Source organism: Copadichromis virginalis, linkage group LG13 (genome assembly GCF_057382275.1).
Source record: "Copadichromis virginalis isolate Kocher_CV1m ecotype Utaka linkage group LG13, C_Virginalis_male_GT1.1, whole genome shotgun sequence".
NCBI classification, from domain to species: domain Eukaryota; kingdom Metazoa; phylum Chordata; class Actinopteri; order Cichliformes; family Cichlidae; genus Copadichromis; species Copadichromis virginalis.
Window position 1 is genome coordinate 30,803,128 of NC_140630.1, and position 23,085 is coordinate 30,826,212.

A 23,085-nucleotide genomic window follows, 5' to 3' on the forward strand; every position below is an offset into this window, starting at 1 on the left:
GAAGGCTGCATTACAACCTGCCAGGTCAAATAATCATGTGCTGTTCTGAAAGCACACAGAAAGAAAACATATTACTGATAACTACAGAAATAGTTTTCTATATGAGATCACTCCAAAAAGTGCAGCCTACTGTTACTCATTTTATATTAAGATTTAAAAATCTAGTTTTTATTTCTTTCAGAACTGCACTTGATTATTTGCAGCTAGCAGGTTGTTAATGCTATCCATCAAGTCTAACAGTCTGCGGTCTATGAACTAACCTCAGCTAATGCCAGCTAACAATGTTAGCTTGGTGGTGAGTAGTAGGGGTGGTTAAAATCGATTCTAACTGGAATAAAATTATATCGATTCATTAAATCCTGAAATCGATTTTTTTTTATACATATGTAGTTTGCCGCGTATGAAACTTGCAAGCGGTTAACATGAGGAAGTCACACGAGAGTTAAGTGACCTGGACGCATGAACCATCATGGCTACTCCCGTGAATGTGCTATCGAGCCCAAAGGCAGATGTCTGGCAAAACTTTGGATTTAAGAACTGCGAAGACAGTGAAGAGCCGGACAAAAGCAAAGCCGTATGTAAGATGTGCAAAATGGAGGTAAAGCACTGTGGAAATACCACAAATCTCAGAAATCATTTAACAAGGCATCATCCAGATATCCCGCTAGCAAAAATGGCCGACATCAAGCAACGCTCACTCGAAAAGGCATTTGCAGTGAAGTTGGCATCCACTTCTCCACGTGCCCAAAAAATAACCCAGTCTGTCGCAACTTTCATATGTAAAGATATACACCCATACAGCGTTGTTGAAAATGATGACTTCCAAAACCTCATTAATACGCTAGAACAACGCTATGTTTTACCAACACGCAAACATTTGAGTGAAGTGGTAATCCCAAACATGTATGAAAAAGTGAAACACGATGTTACAGCCTCACTCAAGTCAGCAGAGGGAGTCGCTATAACCTGTGACAGCTGGACATCCAGAGCAACAGATAACTACCTGACTATCACCTCACACCATATCGACCAGGAGTGGAGACTCGTGTCTCATGTCTTACAGACAAGAACCACTGAAGCAAGCCACACAGCAGTTAATTTATCTGAAATTATATTCAAACCAATCGAAGAATGGGAGCTTACAAACAAAAATCCAGTCATCGTAACTGACAGTGCTGCAAATGTGGTGTGAGCTGTGCAAATAACGGGCTGGTTGCACATTGGTTGTTTTGCCCACACACTCAATTTAGCTTCACAAGCAGGACTGAAAGTTCCAGCTGTTGCTCAGCTGCTTGGCCGAGTGAGACGCATAGCATCCTTTTTTCATCACAGCACTGTTGCAGGTTGCAAACTTAAAGAGAAGCATAAGATACTGAAGTTACCTGCCCATAAGCTGGTGACTGATGGGGTGACCAGATGGAACAACACGTTGGAGATGCTGGAACGCTTCCTACAGCAACAACCAGCGATCTCTGCAGCTCTACTCTCACCTGAAGTGAGGAGAAGTGACAGTAATCTCTGTACTCTTACAGAGGCTGACATAACTGATGGAGAAGATATAGTGAAAGCTCTGAAGCCGCTGAAAGCAGCCACACTGGTTATGTCTGAAGAAAAGTCCCCGACCCTTTCCATCATTGCACCTCTGCATGCACAGCTGCTGGAGAAGATGATCAGTGTGTCTCACGACTCCTCACTGATTAAAGACCTCAAGACTGCTGTATATGACAACTTGAAGTCAAGGTATGTTTATGAATTGTGTGTATATGCCATGAATGAGTGTAACTGTATGGATGCATGTATTACATGAAAATTCTTACTATGGTGAAAAGATATATATTTTATAAAAATGTTAGTTAAGCCCTCTTGTCTAGTACTAGGCCTTTTGATTTTATATCTATCTATTAGGGGTGCAACGATACTCGTATCGATATTGAACCGTTTGATACAGTGCTTTCGGTTCGGTACGCATATGTATCGAACAATACGAAATTTTCAACTTTTCTTCTGACGATGCTGTCTGTGTTGAGTGCTCAGTGGATCTGCGCTCAACAGTGCAGCCTAGGCGGAGTAGTCGAACGAAGATTCACTGAGCGCAGGGCAAGCTAGCGAGACAGAAGTTAGGCTCTCGTTGCAACATGGCAAATTGAACCTCCCCCACCCTCATTCAGATCTGGCGTTTGGAACTATTTTGGTTTTCATGTGACGTATGACCCTGAAGGGAAGTGCATCGTGGACAAAAGTAAAACAGTATGTTGGATGTGCCACACAATGCTCAATTACATTGGTGGGAACTAGTGCATTAGCGCAGTTAGCTCGTTAAGGTGTTGACGCCGTCCAGCCCCATGCACGATCCGCGGTAGCTCGTTAACGGAGATTTGCCGTGTTGTGGCGTTAACGTCATTTCAACGAGATTAACGCTGACAGCACTAGTGGGAACACGACGAATATGACTGCACATTTACGCTGACATCATCCTAGTGCAAAGACAAGTGGAAGCAGACAAAAAAAACAAGCACATGATTCACCTTATGGGGACCTGATATGTTTAATATGCTGCTGAGAATATAGCCCAGAAGAAGCGTATAGTATAGCTTTTATTTTGGAAAGAGCCATTTCTCTGTAATAAACTCTCTTTTCCGAAGATGAGTGATTTCTCGATCAGATAGATTTCTTTTTTTATTACTTTGTTGTTTCAGCAACATTAAATTAAAAAACTGTACTTTTGAGTTAAAATATATATTTATAATTTTAATAAATGGCAAATTAATAAAGGCATGAACATTTTTTTTGTATCGAAAAAATATCGAACCGTGATATCGTTGCACCCCTACTATCTATCTATAGATGTTTATATATAAATTATGGAAACAAAGTCATTTCTGATCTTGCATGAGTGTATGTAACCATGCACATTTATATCCAACTTAATAAACTGAGTTAAATGTGCAAAATCTCTTTTCAAGATATGTGGCCCTAAAGGACAAGCTGTACATTGCATCAGCATTACATCCTCGCTTTAAGGCCCTGCCATTCTTGTCCAAAGAGACCTGTAACAACACATTCTCTCAGTTGGTGTTGGAAGCAGCAGGTTTGGAGAACGTGGACACAGCTATTGTGAGTTACAGAAACAAAAACAAAAAATTATTGGGTTTTTTGCACTACTCGAGTTAGAAGATAAATAGTAATTTCTTTATTAATTAAGTTTTCATTTTTCTACAGCAACAGTCTGATGGTGACACATCTGAGGAAACTGTCCCTGACATCTCTCTTGGTGGTGTTGATAAAGTGGATTATGTCCCTCCAATTAAGAGGTCAAAGGACTCTGCATTAATTTTTCTCCTTGGGCCAGCCTATTCAACAAAAACCACAGTACCACAGAAAACACCAACTCAGAAGGCAAAGGAAGAAGTGAATCGATACAGGGACGTTGAGCCTGTTGCACTTTCTGAGGATCCTTTGATCTGGTGGAGGGACCATGACCATTGTGTGAGTTTCACAGAGGTTTTACAATACTGTTCAGTATGTTTTCATTTTTTGATTTTAAAAGGCAGTTTTTCATTTTCTGATCGGTCAGTTTCTGTCAGTTCACTTGTACACGCTGTGTTAAACTGTGTGTCTCCAAAACACAATAGTGGATTTCAGAAAAGCTGTGTGAGACACTATTACTCTGAGGTTTTACTGATGTTTACAAAAGATGTGTTCTATATACAGTATACTGGATCCCTGATCCACTTGAAATGTATGTATGAAAATAAATATATACTAATGTTAATTAAAATTTAAATTATTGTAACTGCTTTAGTATCTGTTCTTAATTTTGAAATTTATATAATTCATTCACAAAGCTTAGAGGGTTCTTTTGACAGTACATATAAAGGTGAATTATCATAATTTTATATATATTATGGTTCATATAATAATATTTCAGACTGATTCAAAATCGAATTGAATCGAATGGAATTGAATCGTGGATCTAATCGATTCTAGAAATCAGTGACGATACCCAGCCCTAGTAAGTAGCCTTCAGTAAAAGTAATAAATCACACAGTACATTCATGTAGTTGTAAAAAGCATGACAATATATCAGGTAATCCAAAGTATTCTGAATGTGTTACTGACATTGAGTAACTTAACGGAATATGTTACAAACTACATTTTAACTTACTAACAAATATTTTAAGTTAAAGGCTAAAGTCATTCTTGCTGAGACCAGAAAGAAAGGTTTAGACTACATTAGTCCAACCAGGATCCAGTGTAGCAGTGCATAAAGAAAAATGACACCTAAACTGATTTTTTTGCAGTAGCTTTCTTTCATTTGTGGACATGCTGTGACCAGATGACGCGTGTTGTTCCTGTATCTGAGGTTTGTTGCTCTAGATTTGGCAACTGCCTTCTAAATGTATGAGTGGATGTTACGTGAGCTATTAAAGTTGTTTTTTATAACTCTAGTGCAAAGGTGAAATTTAGCTAGTGCTGCTAAAGAGCATCATCATCTTACAGTCAAACCTGGACCACTCAAACTTAAGCCCACTACTGTTAACATACCACAGTATGTTTAAAGTATTTGGCGTTTTGCACAGTTATCATATTTCAGTTTGTTTTTCAGTCATTTCATATTATACAGTGGCCAGTTAAATTCAGTAATCATATACAGATCGGATCAATTTCTGATTAATTACATTTAAAAAGGGAAACTTAACTTTCAGGTTTCAGGTATCAAAGCTCACACTGAGCAGTCCTTATCTTAGAAGTAATGTCTAATCTACCTCGCTTGTCCTCTCTTTCTTACAGTATTAACAATTTTTTTCCCTCTTTGGAAAATACAGCAGCTATACCACTGGCTAGCCACACTGACTATGTGCCAAGGTGAACAGAAAAGGCTGTGTTTAGTGTATTACTTGAGCTGTTTAAACATGTACCTGTACTTTCTCAGGTAACATGACCACTGATATCAGCAGCATGAAAAATGACAGACATGAGAAGCAGCAAAAAAGATGTGTGTTGTGTGCAAAGGTGAGATATTATTTTACAATTTGTTGCCTCTCTTTAAGGCTTGAAGGGTGATCGGACTTCAGCACATGGAAAATTAACTGGCTATTTGTTATTATATATTAAATTCAATTTTGATAACTCGTTAACTGAACGTACCAGAAATGTGTTTCTGCTCACTTTAAACTTCTGCTGTTTACCACATACTTTACTATGATATATTAACTGAATAGTAAGTATCGCTGAAAAGTTGGAAAATAGAGCTTTTATGGAAAATGTACCTCTTAATAGTTTACTGTTGATGCTTAACATAAATAATCCATTAGTAAAACTTGCACTGCAAAGCTTGCACTTTGCAGCCCCAGTTAAAAGTCAACAAATGGTTCCCTTTTAGTATGCTATATGTTCAGGTAGGTAGATTTTAGCACACAGACAAGTATATACTCTGTGCACTCATCCACACTTGTACGCTAATGCACCCATACACTGTTATATGCAGCACACTGGTACTCTATTTAAACCCACGAAAATGCAGTTGTCAAAGTTTAAAAGGTGTTGCCTTGTGAACCTAATCGCCTGTTTAACAACCTGTGAGGCAAGCTAAACTAGGACACACACACACATGTACACAGAAAGATACACAATTTGTGGTGCAGCACAAATGTACGTGCCAAGGGCTATATCAAATCATTCCAGAAAATTTGACAGCACGTCTCATAATACCAAACATAAATAAGGAAATGGGGGCAATGGAAAACACATTAATACACATGACATGGAAAACGCATGAATTACATATCACTCTGGAAAACTTTATCTCAGTATGTAAATATAAGCTGGAAGTGTATTTTTCTAAGCAAGATTCATAGGATTAGGGAAAACTGCAGCACATCCCATCGTATGCCACCATGCCACCAAGGAACATAGCTTTGAACCGAGGTTCTCCTGTGTCAGCACCTTTAAAGACAAAGTTTACCGGTGTTATCACTGTTAACTGAAAGGTATTTTGCTGCTGATACAGCTTGAGTGAAATCAATAACCATTTAGTAAATTATGTGATCATGCCAAATTTGATGAGTCTCTTACAGACTTAAATTAGCTACATCCCCTCCCGCCCACACCGAGGAGCTTGTCTTGTCTGGCAAGATGCCAATTAATAATTGCTAAGTAATAATGTATATTACAGTATGCAAATATGCTTTCTATTCAGATACTGTCATTAAATTGTATGCACTTAACTATCTGTTCAAGGGAGATACTGAGTCTGTGTTTGATAGATTCATATTTTAGTCAAAGTAATTAAGCACCATTTGTAGTTGATTAGATGGACTTGCTGTATGCGGCATAAAAATAATTTACAGTTTTACAAGGGTTTTTTTTTTCTCTTTGGGTTTCTTTGAAAGGTTGTTGAACAAAGTGTTTTAATGCTGCCAAAATTAGGCATAGTTGTCAAAGCAACACGGATTTGATGGGCTTTCGGTGTATCACGCGGATGCTCAATGGGATTGGGATCTGAGGAGTTTGCCTCGAAGGCCTTGGGCTCTTTGTTGTGATTCTCGACCAAATCTAGAGCAGTTTTTGTTTCTGTGTCCATATGTGTGTGTGTGTGTGTGTGTGTGTGTGTGTGTGTGTGTGAGAGAGAGAGAGAGAGAGAGAGAGAGAGACAGCAGATTGTTATTTGGGTTTGTGGGGTTCTTGGTCTGCAATGTTTAGGTGGGTAAAAGCATGCATGACTGAAAAATTTTGCGAATGACTAAATGTAGCCAATCTTACATTCAATACCAACTTCTCGTGCACCTCATGTCAGCCAATATCAAATGGGAAAACTGGGTTTATCTGTCATGGTCATGAATACTTCAAAAGTTTGTATCCTAGTATAAAGCTAGTAATGTTTAGTTTTTGGTTATTGGACTGTGGCTGACTTTATTTTCAACACAGGTGCTATTTTTTGATCATGCTGTAGAAGTCCTGTTAAGTCTCCTTGTACTTGTGCATCTGTGATGGGTGATGGACATCCTTTAGTAATCCTTTGGAAAAGTTCCAGAGAGTCAAATCTTTCAACTGGGGCAGGACATGAGCAAAGGTTTTGCTGATGTTGCCAAAAACATGTCTGTTTTCTGTCAGGGCACTTGGCATTTTTAGCATTTTGAGTGTATTTTGTATGTCTGATTTCTTATGATGTATCAGACTAATGGTAAGTTCTAGTGTTATTATTAGCAGTGTTGGGAAGGTTACTTTTAAAATGTATTCCGTTACAGAATACAGAATACATGCCCCAAAATGTATTCTGTAACGTATTCCGTTACGTTACTCAATGAGAGTAACGTATTCTGAATACTTTGGATTACTTAATATATTATCGTGCTTTTTACAACAACGTGAATGTACTATTGCTGTGTGATTTATTACTATTACTGAAGGTCCGCGACTCCGAACTGTAGTAAAGGGACCTCTGACTAATACGGCGGGGTCCCTGTCGGCTCATAGCTGAAAAATAGCTTTACTTTGTTGTGTGGGTCAACTTTTCTTGCGAGAGACAGAGAGAGGCGTTGAAAGACTGCTCCAACGGAACTTATTGTTTTCGGAGGAAAACACGAACACGGTGTACAGTCGAGTCTTAATAGCTTACTTACAGCTGGGCTCGTCAGGCACTCTTCTTGGCTGCAGTGGTTATTATTATATTTACATGCTTCCAGCTCCCGTTTTTTCCTCGACGACAACTCGTACCTTTCCACTCCCCTTTCTCTCCCTCCTCGCGCTCACAGACACATAACGTGTATGGCAGTGCATTCTCCCTGCAACACGACTACACTGCCCATGATGCTACATTCTTTAGAGCTATGCTTGTAGCATTCTGCCTGTTAGCTTAGCACAACAACGAAAAGGCGCTCTCTCAGCCAGGAAACACACAGTCGCAGAGAGAGAGAGAGAGAGCGTCGCCCTGTAACCATGGCAACCGTAACGCTGCCGCCTGGAACGAAAGAACGTAGCTGTCAAACAAAACCCAAACAGTCCTGTCCCGCAACAAAATGAAACAGGAAAGTACCGCAGTGTAATCCATTTATTTCAACAAAGTAACTGTATTCTGAATACCACCTTTTTAAACGGTAACTGTAACGGAATACAGTTACTCATATTTTGTATTCTAAATACGTAACGGCGGTACATGTATTCCGTTACTCACCAACACTGATTATTAGCATGTGTTAGTTAGGTTTTGTTTAATTAAAGTTTAATCCATGCTTCCTTGTTTATGTGTCGTTTTCGAGTTATGTCTTGTTCCCCTTCTCTGTTTCCATGTTCCTCTCCTTCTGTGTCATCTGCCCAGTCTGCTATGTGTTTCATGTCTGTGTTGTCCATGTCACGTTGTCACAGTCTTCATCTCATTATATTTCATTATATTGTTTTTGTCACACAGTGGAAATTTGTATTTATCTTGTATATTGTTTTTATTCTGATTTTTAGTGTTTATTTATGAGTGTTTTATTTGCATGGTTTTATTCTGTTTCTATTGCATGGTTTTTAGTGTTTTATGTGACATGGTTGTTATCCACTGTGGACTGGCTGCACATGGGACAAATTAGCTGATAGGGACCACCTGCTGAGGCAGGGGTGTGTCCAGAGGTGGCCTATCAGCTGTGTAAAGACCTTTTAAAAACAGGCTAGCTGGGCACTGAAAGAGAGAGGCCCCAGACTGGAAGGTTAATGCGAGATGGCCAGTGTGATGCGGCGACCAAGTCTTGACCTCATGGAACGGCAACAGTAAGAGACAACGCATGTGATTGGCAGCAGGGCAGAGGTTTACCTCTGCCTGCATTTGTGAGTAGGGTCTCTACTGTTGTTTACTGGGTGCAGCTGGATTGGGAGAGGGTCACCATGGCCTTGAGCCAGGGCCGCTTCTGGGACCATTGTTCTGGCCCCTATTTGTTATGTTGCAGGACACTGACGCAAGGGGAGCTGTGGCGGTGGTCGCATCATGGATTCGAGTGCAGAACGCAAGCCGGGCTGGGAAGTGATGGGCCAGCGGAAGGACAAGAAGATGGGTGGCTCTTTCTTGTCTGCTGAAGACGGGGCTGGCGTGGACTCTGCTCTAAAGGAGGAATTCCTGGCCTGCTGATGGACCCATAATGAACATGTGGCCTAATTATAGCAGGGGGGGTTTTAGTGAATGTAGAAAATGGTAGTTTTATGGGTTTTAGAATTGTTTTTAGTAGAGAGCAAACATTTTTTAATGCACATTTTAAGGGTGTTTTATTTGTGCTCCCTGGCCTAGTAATAAACTGTTTCTGATCAGACCTGCTCCCTCTCTGTGCCTGTGGTATCTGACTCGCTTGCTCCCCCTTGTATTTTAAAGAATCTTTCTTTTTAGCGTGACATTCTGGCGCGACTGCTTTAGTGTCCGCAGCGCGTTACATTTTATTTTGACAGTCTCGTGTTTCTGTGTTCAGTGAGTTTAGTTTTGCTGTGGGGTCGTATTCATTTGTGTGTTCCCCACGTGTTTCTACTTCGCTTATTACCCTTCTGTGTATTTAAGTCCTCTGTCTTCCTTTGTTCACTGTCAGATCGTCTGTTTAGTTCTCATTATGTTTCCATGCCTCCATGTTTTTATAATGATCAAGGTGTTGTTCTTTGTCTCTTGTGTTTAACATTTAGTTTTTCCTAGTTTAGTCCCAGTTAGTTTTGCCTCAGTGTGCATCTGCCTTTTGTTTTGTACCTTTTACCAGCCACAAACAAACAGCTCAGCTTGCATTTGGGTCCTCGTCCTCCCTCCACACAGTCTGCCAAACCATGAAGGTTTTCAGTGTGATCTATCCTGGTAGATGATGGCCCACGCCACACCGGACCGGACTTTCTGCTAAATGTTCCCTCTAAGACACATCAGGACAGCCTTGTGGACCAATTTACCATTTCAGAATCTAACAACTATTAAAAAAAAGTGCCTCGTTTATAGAGGTTCTTTTGGGCTTGGACTAGTTGACTAAAAACTGCTCAGCTAAAGCACTTAAGACTAGTGAAGAAATTCTGGCCACTTTGAAAGGAAAGGTGATGTTCACAAATTGTGGGCTATAACTTCCAATATTCTATATTACACGGTGAAATGTACACATCTTTATGATACATATTCAAGCATACTGACCAATCTTTAGTTGTGAGAAATACTGTCTGCCTTCATCTTCAAATACATTCCTCTAGGTTCTGATTCGAGCATTTTCTTGATCATTGTTAAGCTGCTGTCAATATAAAGGAATACTCTTTTTGAAGATTTTTTTTTTTCATATTAAAAGACCATCAAAGACGATGGATTGTGCCTTTGTAGTCATTTAGTCACTGGGAGGCTTTTAGTGAGAATTCATCTTAACAGCAGGAAGACATGGTGTCAGGTTTACTTTGCATTTAGTGCAAAAAGCACTGACAGCAGAGTAGTTCAGAAAAGAGGAAGGTCTCTTATTGAAGTGTGTTCAAATATATGCAATGTCTGTTCAAATAAAGAGACTTGAGACTCATAAAAGCTATGGCCACCATTACTAACTATCAAGTTGTTTAACTACCTTACAAACAATTTGTGTTTCAAAGACAATAAAGTGGTAGAAGTACTGAAATGCTCCACAGTCAGCTGTCATTACTGTGCCCGAGTAAAGTGAGTTTTGTATGCATCATCATTTAAGGTTTTCAAGAGGATTGAAAATGGTAATTGTCTGTAAGATAAAAATTTTGCCACAGCTGGGAGCAAGTAGACAGAAACAGCACTGAATTAGACAATTATTATCTACACAACAGCAAAACTTATTTTTAGTCAGTCAAAGCAATTAAATAAAAAATTGTTTAAAAACAAAAACAAAAAAGGCAATTCAAAAGAACTTGACTCATCAAAATAATTCAGCAAACTTAGCAAATTAAAACATTTCCTAGTCCTTCTGCTACCTGCATGTCTTTCTCCTAGTATTAGTGGTAGTTTCCTTAAGGTTGGCTCCACAACTGTGCTAAAAAAGTCATACTTTATGGCAGAAATAAATACATCTAAGGCCTGATTTCCAGTCTTCCACTTCCCCAAAGTTAGCACCCAGTTTAATGCTACAATGAATTATAGATATGCCTTACTAACAAAGCTAGGTAGCGAGCAATAGTGTTGGCTGGTATGTTCAAATACAGTCTTGAGCATTATAGAAACAGTCAGGATGGCTAGAAAGTCAAACTCAAAGCTTTGAAATGGAAGTCCAAACTGGCAGATGACACTGTGGCTTTGTCCATATACAGTCTGCGCTCTCCACTTTTTCTTTGTCAGTCTAGTCATCAGTCAAGTTTATGACTCCAGAAAATCCCTATGTAGCCACTAAACAGATATATTCACAGAAGGTGTGGGAGAAGAAAATGAACACAAAATCCAACACAGAATATACACAACCGAAACTCAATTGCCGCTTGGAATGAATGATGAAGGGGAACGTGCTCGTCCATTACTCATGATGCAGGACTGTCTCTTCTCGCTTTGCAATCGGACATGAGTTTGCAGTCTGAATTACAGCCCTTTAAAAAACACTTTCAAGCCCTACCTGTGACCCGTGCTTACAGTATTAGCCCGATGGGACTGCTGTTTGCCTACTTTATTGCTTGGTTCGTCGTTTTCTGAGGCTTTTGGCCGGCATTTCTGTGAAGGCTCCCCAAAATACACATGCAGGCTTGATTGTGTGGGCGCCACCTCGGTGATTGCCTATTTAGTGAGTAATTATCCCTGTCTTTCTCACTCTCAGCCAACACAAGCGCTGATTGAGTTCCTCTCATTGTGGGTAATGTCTTATTTATCATAAGAGGCCAGTGTGAGTTTTGTAGAAAGAAAAAGCACAAAGCATAGTCATCTGCAGCTATGGAAGATAAGGGCGACAAAACAAAACAAACAAAACAGCAGGTTAATATATTCTTAAAATGGCTTGGCATCGGGGAATGAAACTTTGCAAGTTCCAGAAAATACTTTGATTGTGTCATGTTTAAAAAAAAAAAACCCAAAACCCCCAAACTGTACGTTTCCATGAGATGTGAAGACCAGTTTATCCCTATTCAAAGAGATACCAGTTGTCAGTGTTAATTTTAGTATCAGAGCACTTTAAATTAGAAGACTAAACTAAATTTAGCTAGCTTTCAGCAAGCATTTCAGAGGCCGCAGCGGGTAGTTTCCTATTCCGGGCACAGTAAAGCTTGGCTGTTGCCACCGCCGCTCTGCAGCTAATCTGTTTCTCTGTGTTTATTAGTAAATCAAAAGTCTAATCAGCTCTGAAGCTGCAGAGTAGAGGAGGAGAGGAAGAGCACAGAGGAGGAGGTGGAGGAGGTATGGGCTATTTTTCAATCTAATGGCCAATTAAGATCAGGCTAAACGAGGAGGCAGGAGAGCATTGTCTTGTGCAGACCTCATTGAGACTCTAATAAAATGTCAAAATACCACCTTTCTCCTACAAACACACACACTTTGTCTTTGGATCACTGTCTTAATCTCCTTCATTCAATCTCTTTTTCCTTTACGTGAACTCTGCCTAATTTTTTGCTTCTCTTTTGTCTTTGTCATTCTTCTCAAAATACACAAACATTCCCAGTGTTGCACAGAAAAGAAAAAATCCCCCTGCCTATTTTTTTTTCTGTTGCTCCTTCTCTAGCTGCCGTTCTTGCACTCCCACACACTGGATTCCCTCTCATCTCTTTTTTATTTAGAAGGGCAAAGACAGAGAGAAAAGGAGAAGAAAAAAATAGAGCTATAGATTTGAGCTGCATACTGTATCAATTTTGCCCAGTCTAAATGACCTAAATAAGGAACTCAATACTGCAGGGTCTGAATAGGAGGGCTTAGTCCACATATTTATTGAATCCAGCCTTTTTGTCCAGTGCCAGCGCACTCTGTGGTTTTAGACTCCACTCCAGTGATCCAATGTGGAATGGAAATCCGATCTCCCTCCCTCTTTCGCTCTTTCTTTTTCTCATTCTGAGTTTGTTTTTTTTCTGTTCTTCTTCCACCAAGCTCAGGCTTGGCAGCACAGAGATGGAGGGAGGATGGTGGAGAAAGATAAAAAAGAAAAGAAACAAACAGAAGAAAAAAACAAGAGAGCTGCGGCACCAGTGACACCATACACAGGTGATGCCACAAGTGCAAGCGCAACATAAAGAGCTGCTATACTACTGTCTACTGTAACATGTCATAATTTAACATTGGTTCATATTGATTTTTATGAAATGTTCTCACTTACTTGTCTGTGCTGGCTCGATCTGTGCTCTTTCCAGTGCTCGGGGAGGACATCAGAGAAGGAAAACCGCTCAACCACTGCAAAGAAAAAAAAATGTGCATGCATTAGTACTGCATTACTGTTATACTGCATGTTTTTACACCAGAAGTGGAATTTGAGCCAGAGCTAATTGTTTAGTAGGTCCCTTGGTCCCCAGTGACAAAACTTTAGTATGTAAGGGCACGAGTAGTCCGCCAGGGAACTGAGCGAATGCTGCAATGCTTGACTTTAAGTCACAGCGTTATCTACTCCTAAACCTAAGCAAGTCATTTTCATCATTCAACATCAACAAAAATTGAGTGAAAATAACATAAATGCAAAATTACAAGTGGAGTTCTCATGTAGTCTTTCACACAGTGCACACATACAGTGAGTTTCAAGAGGAAAACGTCTCAAATCGAACACTGAGTTGTACATTTAACAAAAAGGATGTTTACAGCATCTTATGATTGTCATGCTAGCTACTGCATTTGTGAACATCTGGAACTTGCCACAATTCTCTGACCACATATTTTACTAAATTCTTCTACAGTGGAGATGAGAAGTTGTAACGCATAAACACTAAACACACAAGAAAATGTGGGATTTTAGCCCTACCTAAAAGGTAGCTAGCACTGGTGGCATCAGTGCTGATGTCTCTGAGAGAAAACCAGCATGCTAAAGCCCTGAGGCAACTGTTGTTGTGATTTGGTGCTTTCTAAATAAAATGAACATGAATTGAATTTAAACAAGCTGTTCCTTGCTCTTCTTTTCATTGCTATGAGTTATTGTACTCATGCACAGATATGTGTAACAAGTAAATGTGTAAATTACGAGAAAAAGTTTTGTCTTGCAAGCCATCTTGGCTAACATATTCGATGTAGGAGTTAGATTGGAGTGTGAAGAAAGTATCAAAAATAGATTTAGAAAATAAAAACTCCTTTAACATGTTACCAGTGAAAGCCTTGATGACTGAGCGGGAACCTCAACTCCAGCCACTGAGACTGAACAGGCTCAACCACAATCTATAAGTGATGACTTTTAAACAGATACGTAAAGTTTAGTCCACGGTTTTGATAAATACACCCCCTCAGTTTTCCATTAATGATGTTAAACCCCCCTGTAGACCTTTTATTTCATGGCTTTTCATTCAGCTGAGATTTTATTTTATTTTTTTACATTTTATTAATATATTTAATATGGTGTATTTAATCAATGCGGAGGTCTGGTTTTCTAGGTTTATTAAAAACTTGTTTTAGACACACTGTAAACTTGATTTTATAGAATGTGACACATTGAAAAAATAAATAATAAAGAGCTCAACTTTAAACATCAGCAGCAATAATAGTAATCTATAAAAGACTGGGGAGAAGTGGAGACCATTTGTCTGTAGAATAGCTACTTTTCTCTCTCTCTCTCTCTTTTTTTTTAGCAATAATAAACTGTGTATATAATGGTAAATGGCCTGTATTTGTATTGCGCTTTTACTAGTCCCCACTAGGGACCCCAAAAGCACTTTACACACCCAGTCATCCTCCCATTCACACACTGGTGGAGGCAAGCTACAGTTGTAGCCACAGCTGTCCTGGGGCAGACTGACAGAAGCGAGGCTGCTATATCGCACCATCAGCCCTTCTGGCCAGCACCAGTAGGCGGTAGGTGAAGCGTCTTGCCCAAGGACACAACGACCGAGACTGTCCGAGCCAGGGCTCGAACCGGTAACCTTCCGATTGCAAGGCGAACTCCCAACTCTTGAGCCACGATCGCCCTGTGTAGCATCGGTACTTAGTAAAGGAACAGCTCTAAAAAAATTCCACCACAGCTCATCATTCTCAGCCGTTGTGTTTCTAACGGTAAATATTTTAATCACTATAAAAGTAATGATATTTCAGACTTCTCGAGGCAGGAAAGAGTGCACAGAGGTGAAGATGTGCACAGAAAGTGTATAAAAGAATAAAAGACAGACAGCACAAAGTGTTTTTTCAATCTTTACTTTTTTTCTTTTCGTTTGTGTTAAACTTTTTTTGGAGTTTCTGGGTGTGTGTGCTTAAGGCAAACAAACAATCAAGGATTTAACTGAAAAGTCAAGGAATCACCCAAACTACTCTGCTTCATCCCGGCAACTACTTGTTGACACGTGACAGGCAGTCCATACAGCAGCTGCTGAAAAATTGCATCCTGGACTAGAAAGTGGTTTCACAGTCACTCAGCCAAATGACACTGTTGAGCCTCACAGCCAGCATTGCTGAGAAAGAAACTTAATGTATTTCTACAGTTTCATCACCATGAATTGATCTACTGAAACTAATCAAAATCACTCCGACAGAACAGCAAAACCACAGCCACACTGTTTCTATGAACATTAGAGCCCAAATCAACAAGTGGTATCTGGCCACTGCTCCATCGCCTCCAGCACTAAAACTGTGTGTAATATGCAGCCTCAGTCGACTTATACGTTTCAGTGTTTAGAACCCCACAGGAGGGAAGAAAGTTCTTCGAAAAACAGGTTTTATGTTTCTAATTTCTATTTGTGTGAAAATGCAGTTTTTAATTGATTTCTTTATCCAGTGAGTTTTCAAAGTCTCTTATAGGCCCAAGGGGTCACAGACTTCTCTCAGCCAACAGACCAGTCATAATCCTTCAGTTGTAGTCAAATCCACCAAATTTGAGCTGGAGTGTCTTCCCAAGACGGCAGCAACTTGGTTTGGTGCAGCTGCAAAGTTTCAGAGTTTCCCGTCGTAACCAGATGTTATTAGAACAATGTGAATGATGGATTTGCTTTAAAAGTAACCGAAACTTCAGGAAGCTTAAAGAAATACTGCACAAAGTAGTAATTTGGCCCTAGATGGAGGTGACAAAGGGGGTCATCCTGGCATGTCCTTTTATATATGTGTGTATGTGACTTTGTGCATGTCTGTGTGTGCGTATGTGACCTTTTTAAGATCCAGCAAAACTGCTAAACACACTCCCTCTGTGCCTGTCATTTACAGGTTGGCTATCGACATCTTAGAGTCTGAGCTCAGGGGATCAGCGCTCACATGCCAGCATGCTACACATGTGGGGTCTGCATCAAGACGCACACGCATTTCCACGAAACACACTCACGTAGAAGCCAGTTGCTCGAAGCATATAGACAAAGAAGAAAACCATCACAATCTGTCGATGTAAACTCTGTGGCATTAGTGCCACTGCTTGCATGTGGAACTGATTGCTGCTGAAATGCTGTCAAAGATTAGGATGCTAGAATATCCTTTTCCATTGTGTCTTACTGACGTAGGATCACGAGAAAGCACTTCACCGGATCGGCACATCTGCTTTTGGTATTTATTTTTGGGGGGTTCAGAAGGGCATGCACCCAATTAAAATCAATAACTGCGTTCACTTCAGCAAAGCCTGCTGGCAGACTCATGCAATCAAAAAGCATGCGGACAGCTGATCCCTGCAACAGCTACAGGCTACCACATGTCCCTGCGTGTCAGAAAAACAATGGAAATCACTTCTGTCATGTCCTCAGGCTTTGGCCTCTCCGAGCTTTGTCTTTCAGACCAGGTTAACGTGTAAACATCACCCACCCCCCTCTCCTGGTCAACATCTTTGCTTGCTAGCGTCACCTTTGCATGGAAGTGATCATGAAACGTACGCCCACATACGGCAGACTGTTAAAATACCTTAAGGGGGTAATCTTGCCTTGGAAACCTCACATAAGCTCCTTATCACAACACATTAGGAAGAGAAGAGGAGGGGAGCGCTAGTGTCAGCTGTCGGGCCCTGTTGGAGAAGGTGAGCCAGGCTGACTGTGACAGGTCAGTGAACATCGCTAGCCAAAGGCTTAGGAGGGCAAATGAAGACGCATACTGCCGTCATTTGGTTTCAACCCTGTCTCCTAATTGTAATGCATAACTTTTTCTTTTAATGAGGCATCACGAGGGAACACAAATTAGACTTTAAGGATACAAGGTGTTATTTCTCGTACAGATTATATTTCCTGAGCCACTTTAACTTTGGGTTGTTAAACTAGAACTGACTCAATAAAATCAACATGTACTGGATAGAATTCTATCAAAACAAAACCACTCAATTTTTATGTCATTAACATGCTCTCAGCTCACAGTTCTTTTATTGTTCATGGGACTGGATGTACCGGCCTGAATGAACTTCATAAATGTGAGTCATTACCAAGCAGACAGAAAACGGACATGAAAACTTTCCAATATGAGTTGTTGCGGTTGTGTGTCCAAAAACAAAGATATCAAAAGTATCTGCTTCTGGTAGATTTTGGTTGTGTAACACTTTTCATTCTTATTTTTGTTAAATACGAATAAAACTAACTAATCTAACTATGACCAAAAAAGTAATAAGTGACTATGTAGTGTTATAACTTGTGCAGCATGTTCAGACACCTAATTAGTTATTGTTTCACTGGTTATCGGTCTTTCTCTGATCTTCTGTTAAAAAAAAAAAGACTTTGTAAAACCAATGTATGTATTAATATTTTATAAAATATCAAAAAAAGAAACCATTAGAATCTCATTATTACTTTCTTTAATACATTTGCTACAGGACTACTGCAGTTATTTCAGGAAACTGGACAATCTGAAGGTCTTTTCAATATTGAATGAAGATAATTTACAGGACCACATTGGCGAGAACTGTAGTAAGGTACCTGATATTGGGATTGCCAGGTCTTGTCTGATTGAGCAATCTACATGGTGACCTTCCTCCCAGACGTGGACTTCTGTTAAAACCAGATGTTGGAACAAGATAGTAGACTCCTCGGCATATTTACTGTATTTCGTTGGATCTGTATATTAGGATGATACTGCTTACAGTATTGGTTGTGGATATATGCTTTTTTATGTACATTTCTAAAAACGGTCAGACTAACCTCTTAACGCCAGGTTACTGGTGATATATCTAGGGTTAAGAGTAGGGTTTGTATCAGGTTATCATCCAGACCTTTGAGTTCATCTTTTCATTTATTTATTTTTTAAAGTGATGCATTTGCTAATTTTAATATTTATTTATTTTTAACATGATCAAAGCACCATACTTTTAACTTTCCACCTGGTAATTTTAGGGTTTAAACAAATAACATCTTTTTGAAATACAATCTCTGCTAAGGTGCTAAGAGTCAGCTTAGACGTTAGATGGTACAATTGAAAAGAAAATGTTTGTCATATTGCTGGCATTTTTTTTATAGTGTGTTGATAAAAAGGCAAAATCAGGCTCTTGCCCATAACACCAAGAGACAACTAGCAGGGTATAGGGTATGTGTGCATGTATATCTAGGTTTTTCACTACCATTTCAGAGGTTCATATAGCTCTGTATAAAAGATATGGTAATGTGAGATTAAGGAAAACTGTCTGGGCAAGGATCCAAGATTATGCTGACGTGACGTGGGCAGCATTTTGAGCCTGGATTGTGACTCGAGTAAAGCCGCTTCCTCCTTGAACAACTACCGTCAAGGTGCCCTTGAGCAAGACATCAAATCCTCTGCTGTTCTTAGTGAAGCTGCAGACTATCACCACAAAGGCATGGTCTGTGTTTAAAGGGTCACTTGATCTAAATTACGAAAAGCTTATTTTCTCGATTACTCCTAATGACTGTAGAGGTAGTTTTGGTTTTATTTGATTTTGATTCCAGGATTTTCTGCAAAGTGAATGTAAGGATTTCAAAATATTCATTCTTTACTAAAGTTTCACATCATTTTCTTTGGTACAGTACAGACTGGAAGCAGCACATTCCTTGGATCTAAGCCTTAATTTAAACAGAAATTCTCAGACGTTCTTGCTGACATGTATGAAGGTGTAGAGGATCAAACTCCAAATTCTCTCACTGTGATAGCCAACACAACTAAAACCAAATACCCCCCGTCGCTTCATGACAATAAGTGTCAGCATCACAACTGACAGCATACTGCTGCACATTTAATGTAAAAGGGAAAACTGATATAAAAATCAAATAGCAATATCTCCAAATACACCCAGCTTTGCCAGCTGGCAGGTATACGTGCTTAGGTTTATTTAGTCTTATTAATTAACATCTTTTAACCCATTAACATTGTATGGCACTGTTCAGGCATGGCCAGGCATCCTTTGATGAGAGTGGTGTTTTAAAAAGCAACAATGTCTGCTCAGGAAGCTAGAACGGTGGTGGAATAAAAAGGTGTTGGGTTGCTTAAAAGTAAACCTGTCATATGTCAGTAGACAAGACTGAGAAAAAGTTGAGAAAAGTTCAAATCAGGACCCGCCCATGTTACATCACCAGTGGTTATTTCACCCATTGTCCCTTGAAGTGACCTTTAATGGGTTCTCGTGCTAAATGTCCCTTACGTTTGTCAGCCAGTTTCCTGTGGTTTGTGTCTCATTGGCTAGGTTTAGACACTAAAAAATATTACGTGAACAACAGGGATGAAAAAGTAATTGGTTAGCTTGGGTAAAAAGTTATGGTTTTGTTATTTACTTGTGTGCTGAAATGGGATCAAGGGGTCCTTTGACAAGCTAAAGCTTAAATATTTCCGTGTAGTAGAGAAGCAAAATTATGAATACTGAGGAGAGTGTCTTAGAAAAGTTTAGATCTTGTTTTAAGGGTTCAGTAGATGTACTTAATATGTAAATAAAAAAAAATACATCACATGCTCACATTAACTGTAGCTGCATCTGTGTGAATCTAAGACAAAACTCCCCTCCAAAAAACAAATAAACAAACAAACAAACAAAAAAAACTAATGGATGTTTTTAAATCGCTGTGCACACATTATGTGTATGTGTGAGACTAAATTACGATGGGTCATTCATGTGCACTTTAGTTGCAAGTTTGAATTGCTTTGGTCTTCCATTGCTTGCCACAAATAATGCATTTTACGTCCAGAACACAGAGGCTAATTGAGATGTAAGATTCACACCACAGAGCAGTAGATGGGAATGCATAATGAAACACGGAGCTGGATCGTATGCTAAATATAATGACAGAGGTGAGGCTGCAGATCACATTGAATATGAGGCAAGCACCGTCTTCATCTGCTTGCCTCCCACACACACACACACACACACACACACACAATATAATACGCAGGTGCACACGGCTTAAGCACAAATTGAACGCAGGGTAGAAACACATAGTTTCACACTCAGTGAAACAGCAAACACACACAGTGTGAACGCATGCTGGAGCAGGCGGAGGTTTTCTGTTGTTGAGTTCAGCTGCATACACACAATCAAACACAACACACAGAAGCGCAGGTCAGAGAGTCCCGGTGGCGTAGAAACTGGCAGGCATCCTTCCACTGTGCTCCAACAATCCAGCAGGCTTTTCTTTACCACACTGCCAACATGCTTTCCCCCTTCACACACAAACACACACACACAGCATACTGCTTTTCCTTTCTCCTCTCCAATCATCCATTATTGTAAGCCCTCACAGGCATTGCAGACAATGAGAAGTTGAATGGGAGAAAGTGAAGCTAATTTGTGGACATGCGCTTTGTTATTGTTTCAATAAAAATTCCCTATGAACATGACAATTACATAAGTACAACAAAGAGGCTTTTGGCGAAGCCTCCAACATGTTTCCTCTGTACAGACGTCCCCTTAGATATTCCGTAATGGATCATTACATAGAATATCTCCAAATAAATCACAAAGTTGTTTGTGATTCTTTTTGATCTCTGGCTGAAGAGGAAGAACACTGATGTTTGATACTAACTTCAAACTAAGTTGGTAAAACACACATTATGAGAGGAAAGGCATCTTTGCATGTTTGGTAGCTTAGTGGAATTGTTTAAGTCATAAAAACACTACCAATGAAAACTTTAATACTCTAATCTATTTTAATTTGAAAAGTCCTCCCTGTAATTCCAGCCTTTGTAGTCTAATTGGTTGTGTAAGTGCTTTGCTTTATTTTTCTGGTCCAGAGCATTTGCTATTTAGGCTAAACAGAGCAGATAAACCACATGTACGCTAACTCGCCGTCAATCTAGATGTTTCACCACTCAGCAGTCATAACACCTGAAAGTTGGAAGTTATACTTCTACCATGATCTTTGCTGATGCTGAACTGAGTCCTACATATCAGTTTTGTGATATTAATTCTTTTAGCAGTTAAGCACAGAAAGCCATGAAGTTAGCTGGTTGCTGCTCTATGGTGTACTGGATCCAGTGTTGCCAACTCCTCAGTAAGGAAAATCGCTATTGGCTGTCTTAAAAGTCGCTAAATGACGCCATCACCTAATTTGCATAATTGGTCATGCTAATGTAATTGTAACCAGTGTTGGTCAAGGTACTTGAAAAAAGTATTCAGTAACTAATTATTGATTACTTCCCCCAAAAAAGTAATCCCGTTACTTTACTAATTACTTATTTTCAAAAGTAATTAATTACTTAGTTACTCAGTTACTTTTTAAAAACACGATTTACAGCCTGAATAGGTGATAAAGCGATAGATCTTTCAGCCCAATTCTACTTTTTCTGCATAATCCATCATACAAAATGTAATCAAATGGAAAAGTCTCTTTTTTTAACTTGTTTTATTAGTTTTAATCTTTTAATTTTATGCATCAAGTAAAAATTAAATTACGTGCAACATTCTCTGACTTGAAGAAATTAGTTTAACATTTAAACCTATTTTCTGCACATTCCAGCACATAAAATAAAAATATTTTTTGTGTTTACACTCAGTCTTTCAAATAGATGCAAGTAAAACACAGCAGAAAATAAATAACATCAAAGACTAGCAGTTGTTTTGCTCTATTTTCACCTGTAAAGCAGGAATTGGATAGGCGGAGGTTTGCCCTGGTGCAGGTGTGCCGCAGCAGTCAGTGGAAGAGTCCGCGAGTTTCTCTGTGAATTTCCCATTACGTCGTTGCGCACTCGGAGCTTGTTTAGGGTTTTTTTTGCTGTAAAAAGAAGTTTTCTTCCCACTCACAACGGACACTAATGTTTTTGTCACTTTTTATGGAATCAAACTTAAAATAAGGTCAGTACGTCCACACTTTAAACGCTGCACGCTCATATTCTCTCTCGCACTCGATATATTGCACTCGCTTACGTCATTGTCATGAGACATTCTCGCAAATAAAATCACGGTTTTAGTAACGCAGTAACGCAGCGTTCCTACAGGAAAGTAACGGTATTCTAATTACCGATTTTGCAATAGTAATCCCTTAATTTACTCGTTACTTGAAAAAAGTAATCAGATTACAGTAACGCACGCGTTAAAAGTAACGCACGCGTTACTGCCCATCTCTGATTGTAACCTACACTGCTGGAGAGAGAAATAACATCGTGGAAGAGACATAAAGTGAGCAAAACACCGTCCTAAATGCATTTAGAATTTATTTAGAACTACAAATTAAATCTTTTAGCAATTATTGTTTTTTAATGTCACAATTCCAACCCTACTCCTTTATCCGGGCTTCAACCGGCAAAAGTGACCTGAAATAGGCACTCTGGTGGAGTTTCTTTGTGTGTGTGTGTTTATAAGTAGTTTTAAACCTTGTGATCCACAAAACAGCATAACAGTAAAAGAAGAACTGACTGCGTTACAGTCAGTGCGGGAGCAGTGGCTTCACTCATGCGCGGTTCATTTGCAGTTTGGACGCATAGGTGTGAATCTGCAGCTGGGGGAGGACTATCCTCCGCCCGTGAACGCTTTAGCACTGGTGTGGTGCCCACGGCAGCACCCGCTGCTTGTTAAGAGTAAGGCAACATGCCCTTTCACGTCAAAAAGTCGTCTTAAATAAGTCTCCAATAACATTAGAAAAAGTCACCAGATTTGTTGCTAGTCGCTTTTTAGAAAAAAAAGTCGCTAAAGGGGTCTGAAAACTCGCTAAATATAGCGACAAAGTTGCTAAGTT

The 23,085-nt window shown here is 39.5% G+C and overlaps 1 protein-coding gene across 1 annotated transcript; it reads left to right on the plus strand.

Annotated features, from left to right (window-relative positions):
* Window positions 1-1,435: 1,435 nt before the first annotated feature.
* Window positions 1,436-9,106, plus strand: LOC146695955 (E3 SUMO-protein ligase ZBED1-like). The gene is made up of 4 exons (XM_085476676.1): window positions 1,436-1,740; window positions 2,964-3,114; window positions 3,220-3,486; window positions 8,942-9,106. Exons 1-4 carry the CDS (start codon window positions 1,436-1,438, stop codon window positions 9,104-9,106), a joined length of 888 nt encoding a protein of 295 aa, XP_085332802.1.
* The last annotated feature ends 13,979 nt before the right edge of the window (window positions 9,107-23,085 follow it).

Excerpts from the sequence above, each read along its gene's own strand:
- LOC146695955 (XM_085476676.1), top strand. The coding sequence starts at position 1,436 with ATGCTGGAACGCTTCCTACAGCAACAACCAGCGATCTCTGCAGCTCTA. Across the intron at positions 3,115-3,219 it reads AGAACGTGGACACAGCTATT|CAACAGTCTGATGGTGACAC; the intron begins GTGAGTTACAGA and ends ATTTTTCTACAG. Across the intron at positions 3,487-8,941 it reads GGAGGGACCATGACCATTGT|GGGAGCTGTGGCGGTGGTCG; the intron begins GTGAGTTTCACA and ends CACTGACGCAAG.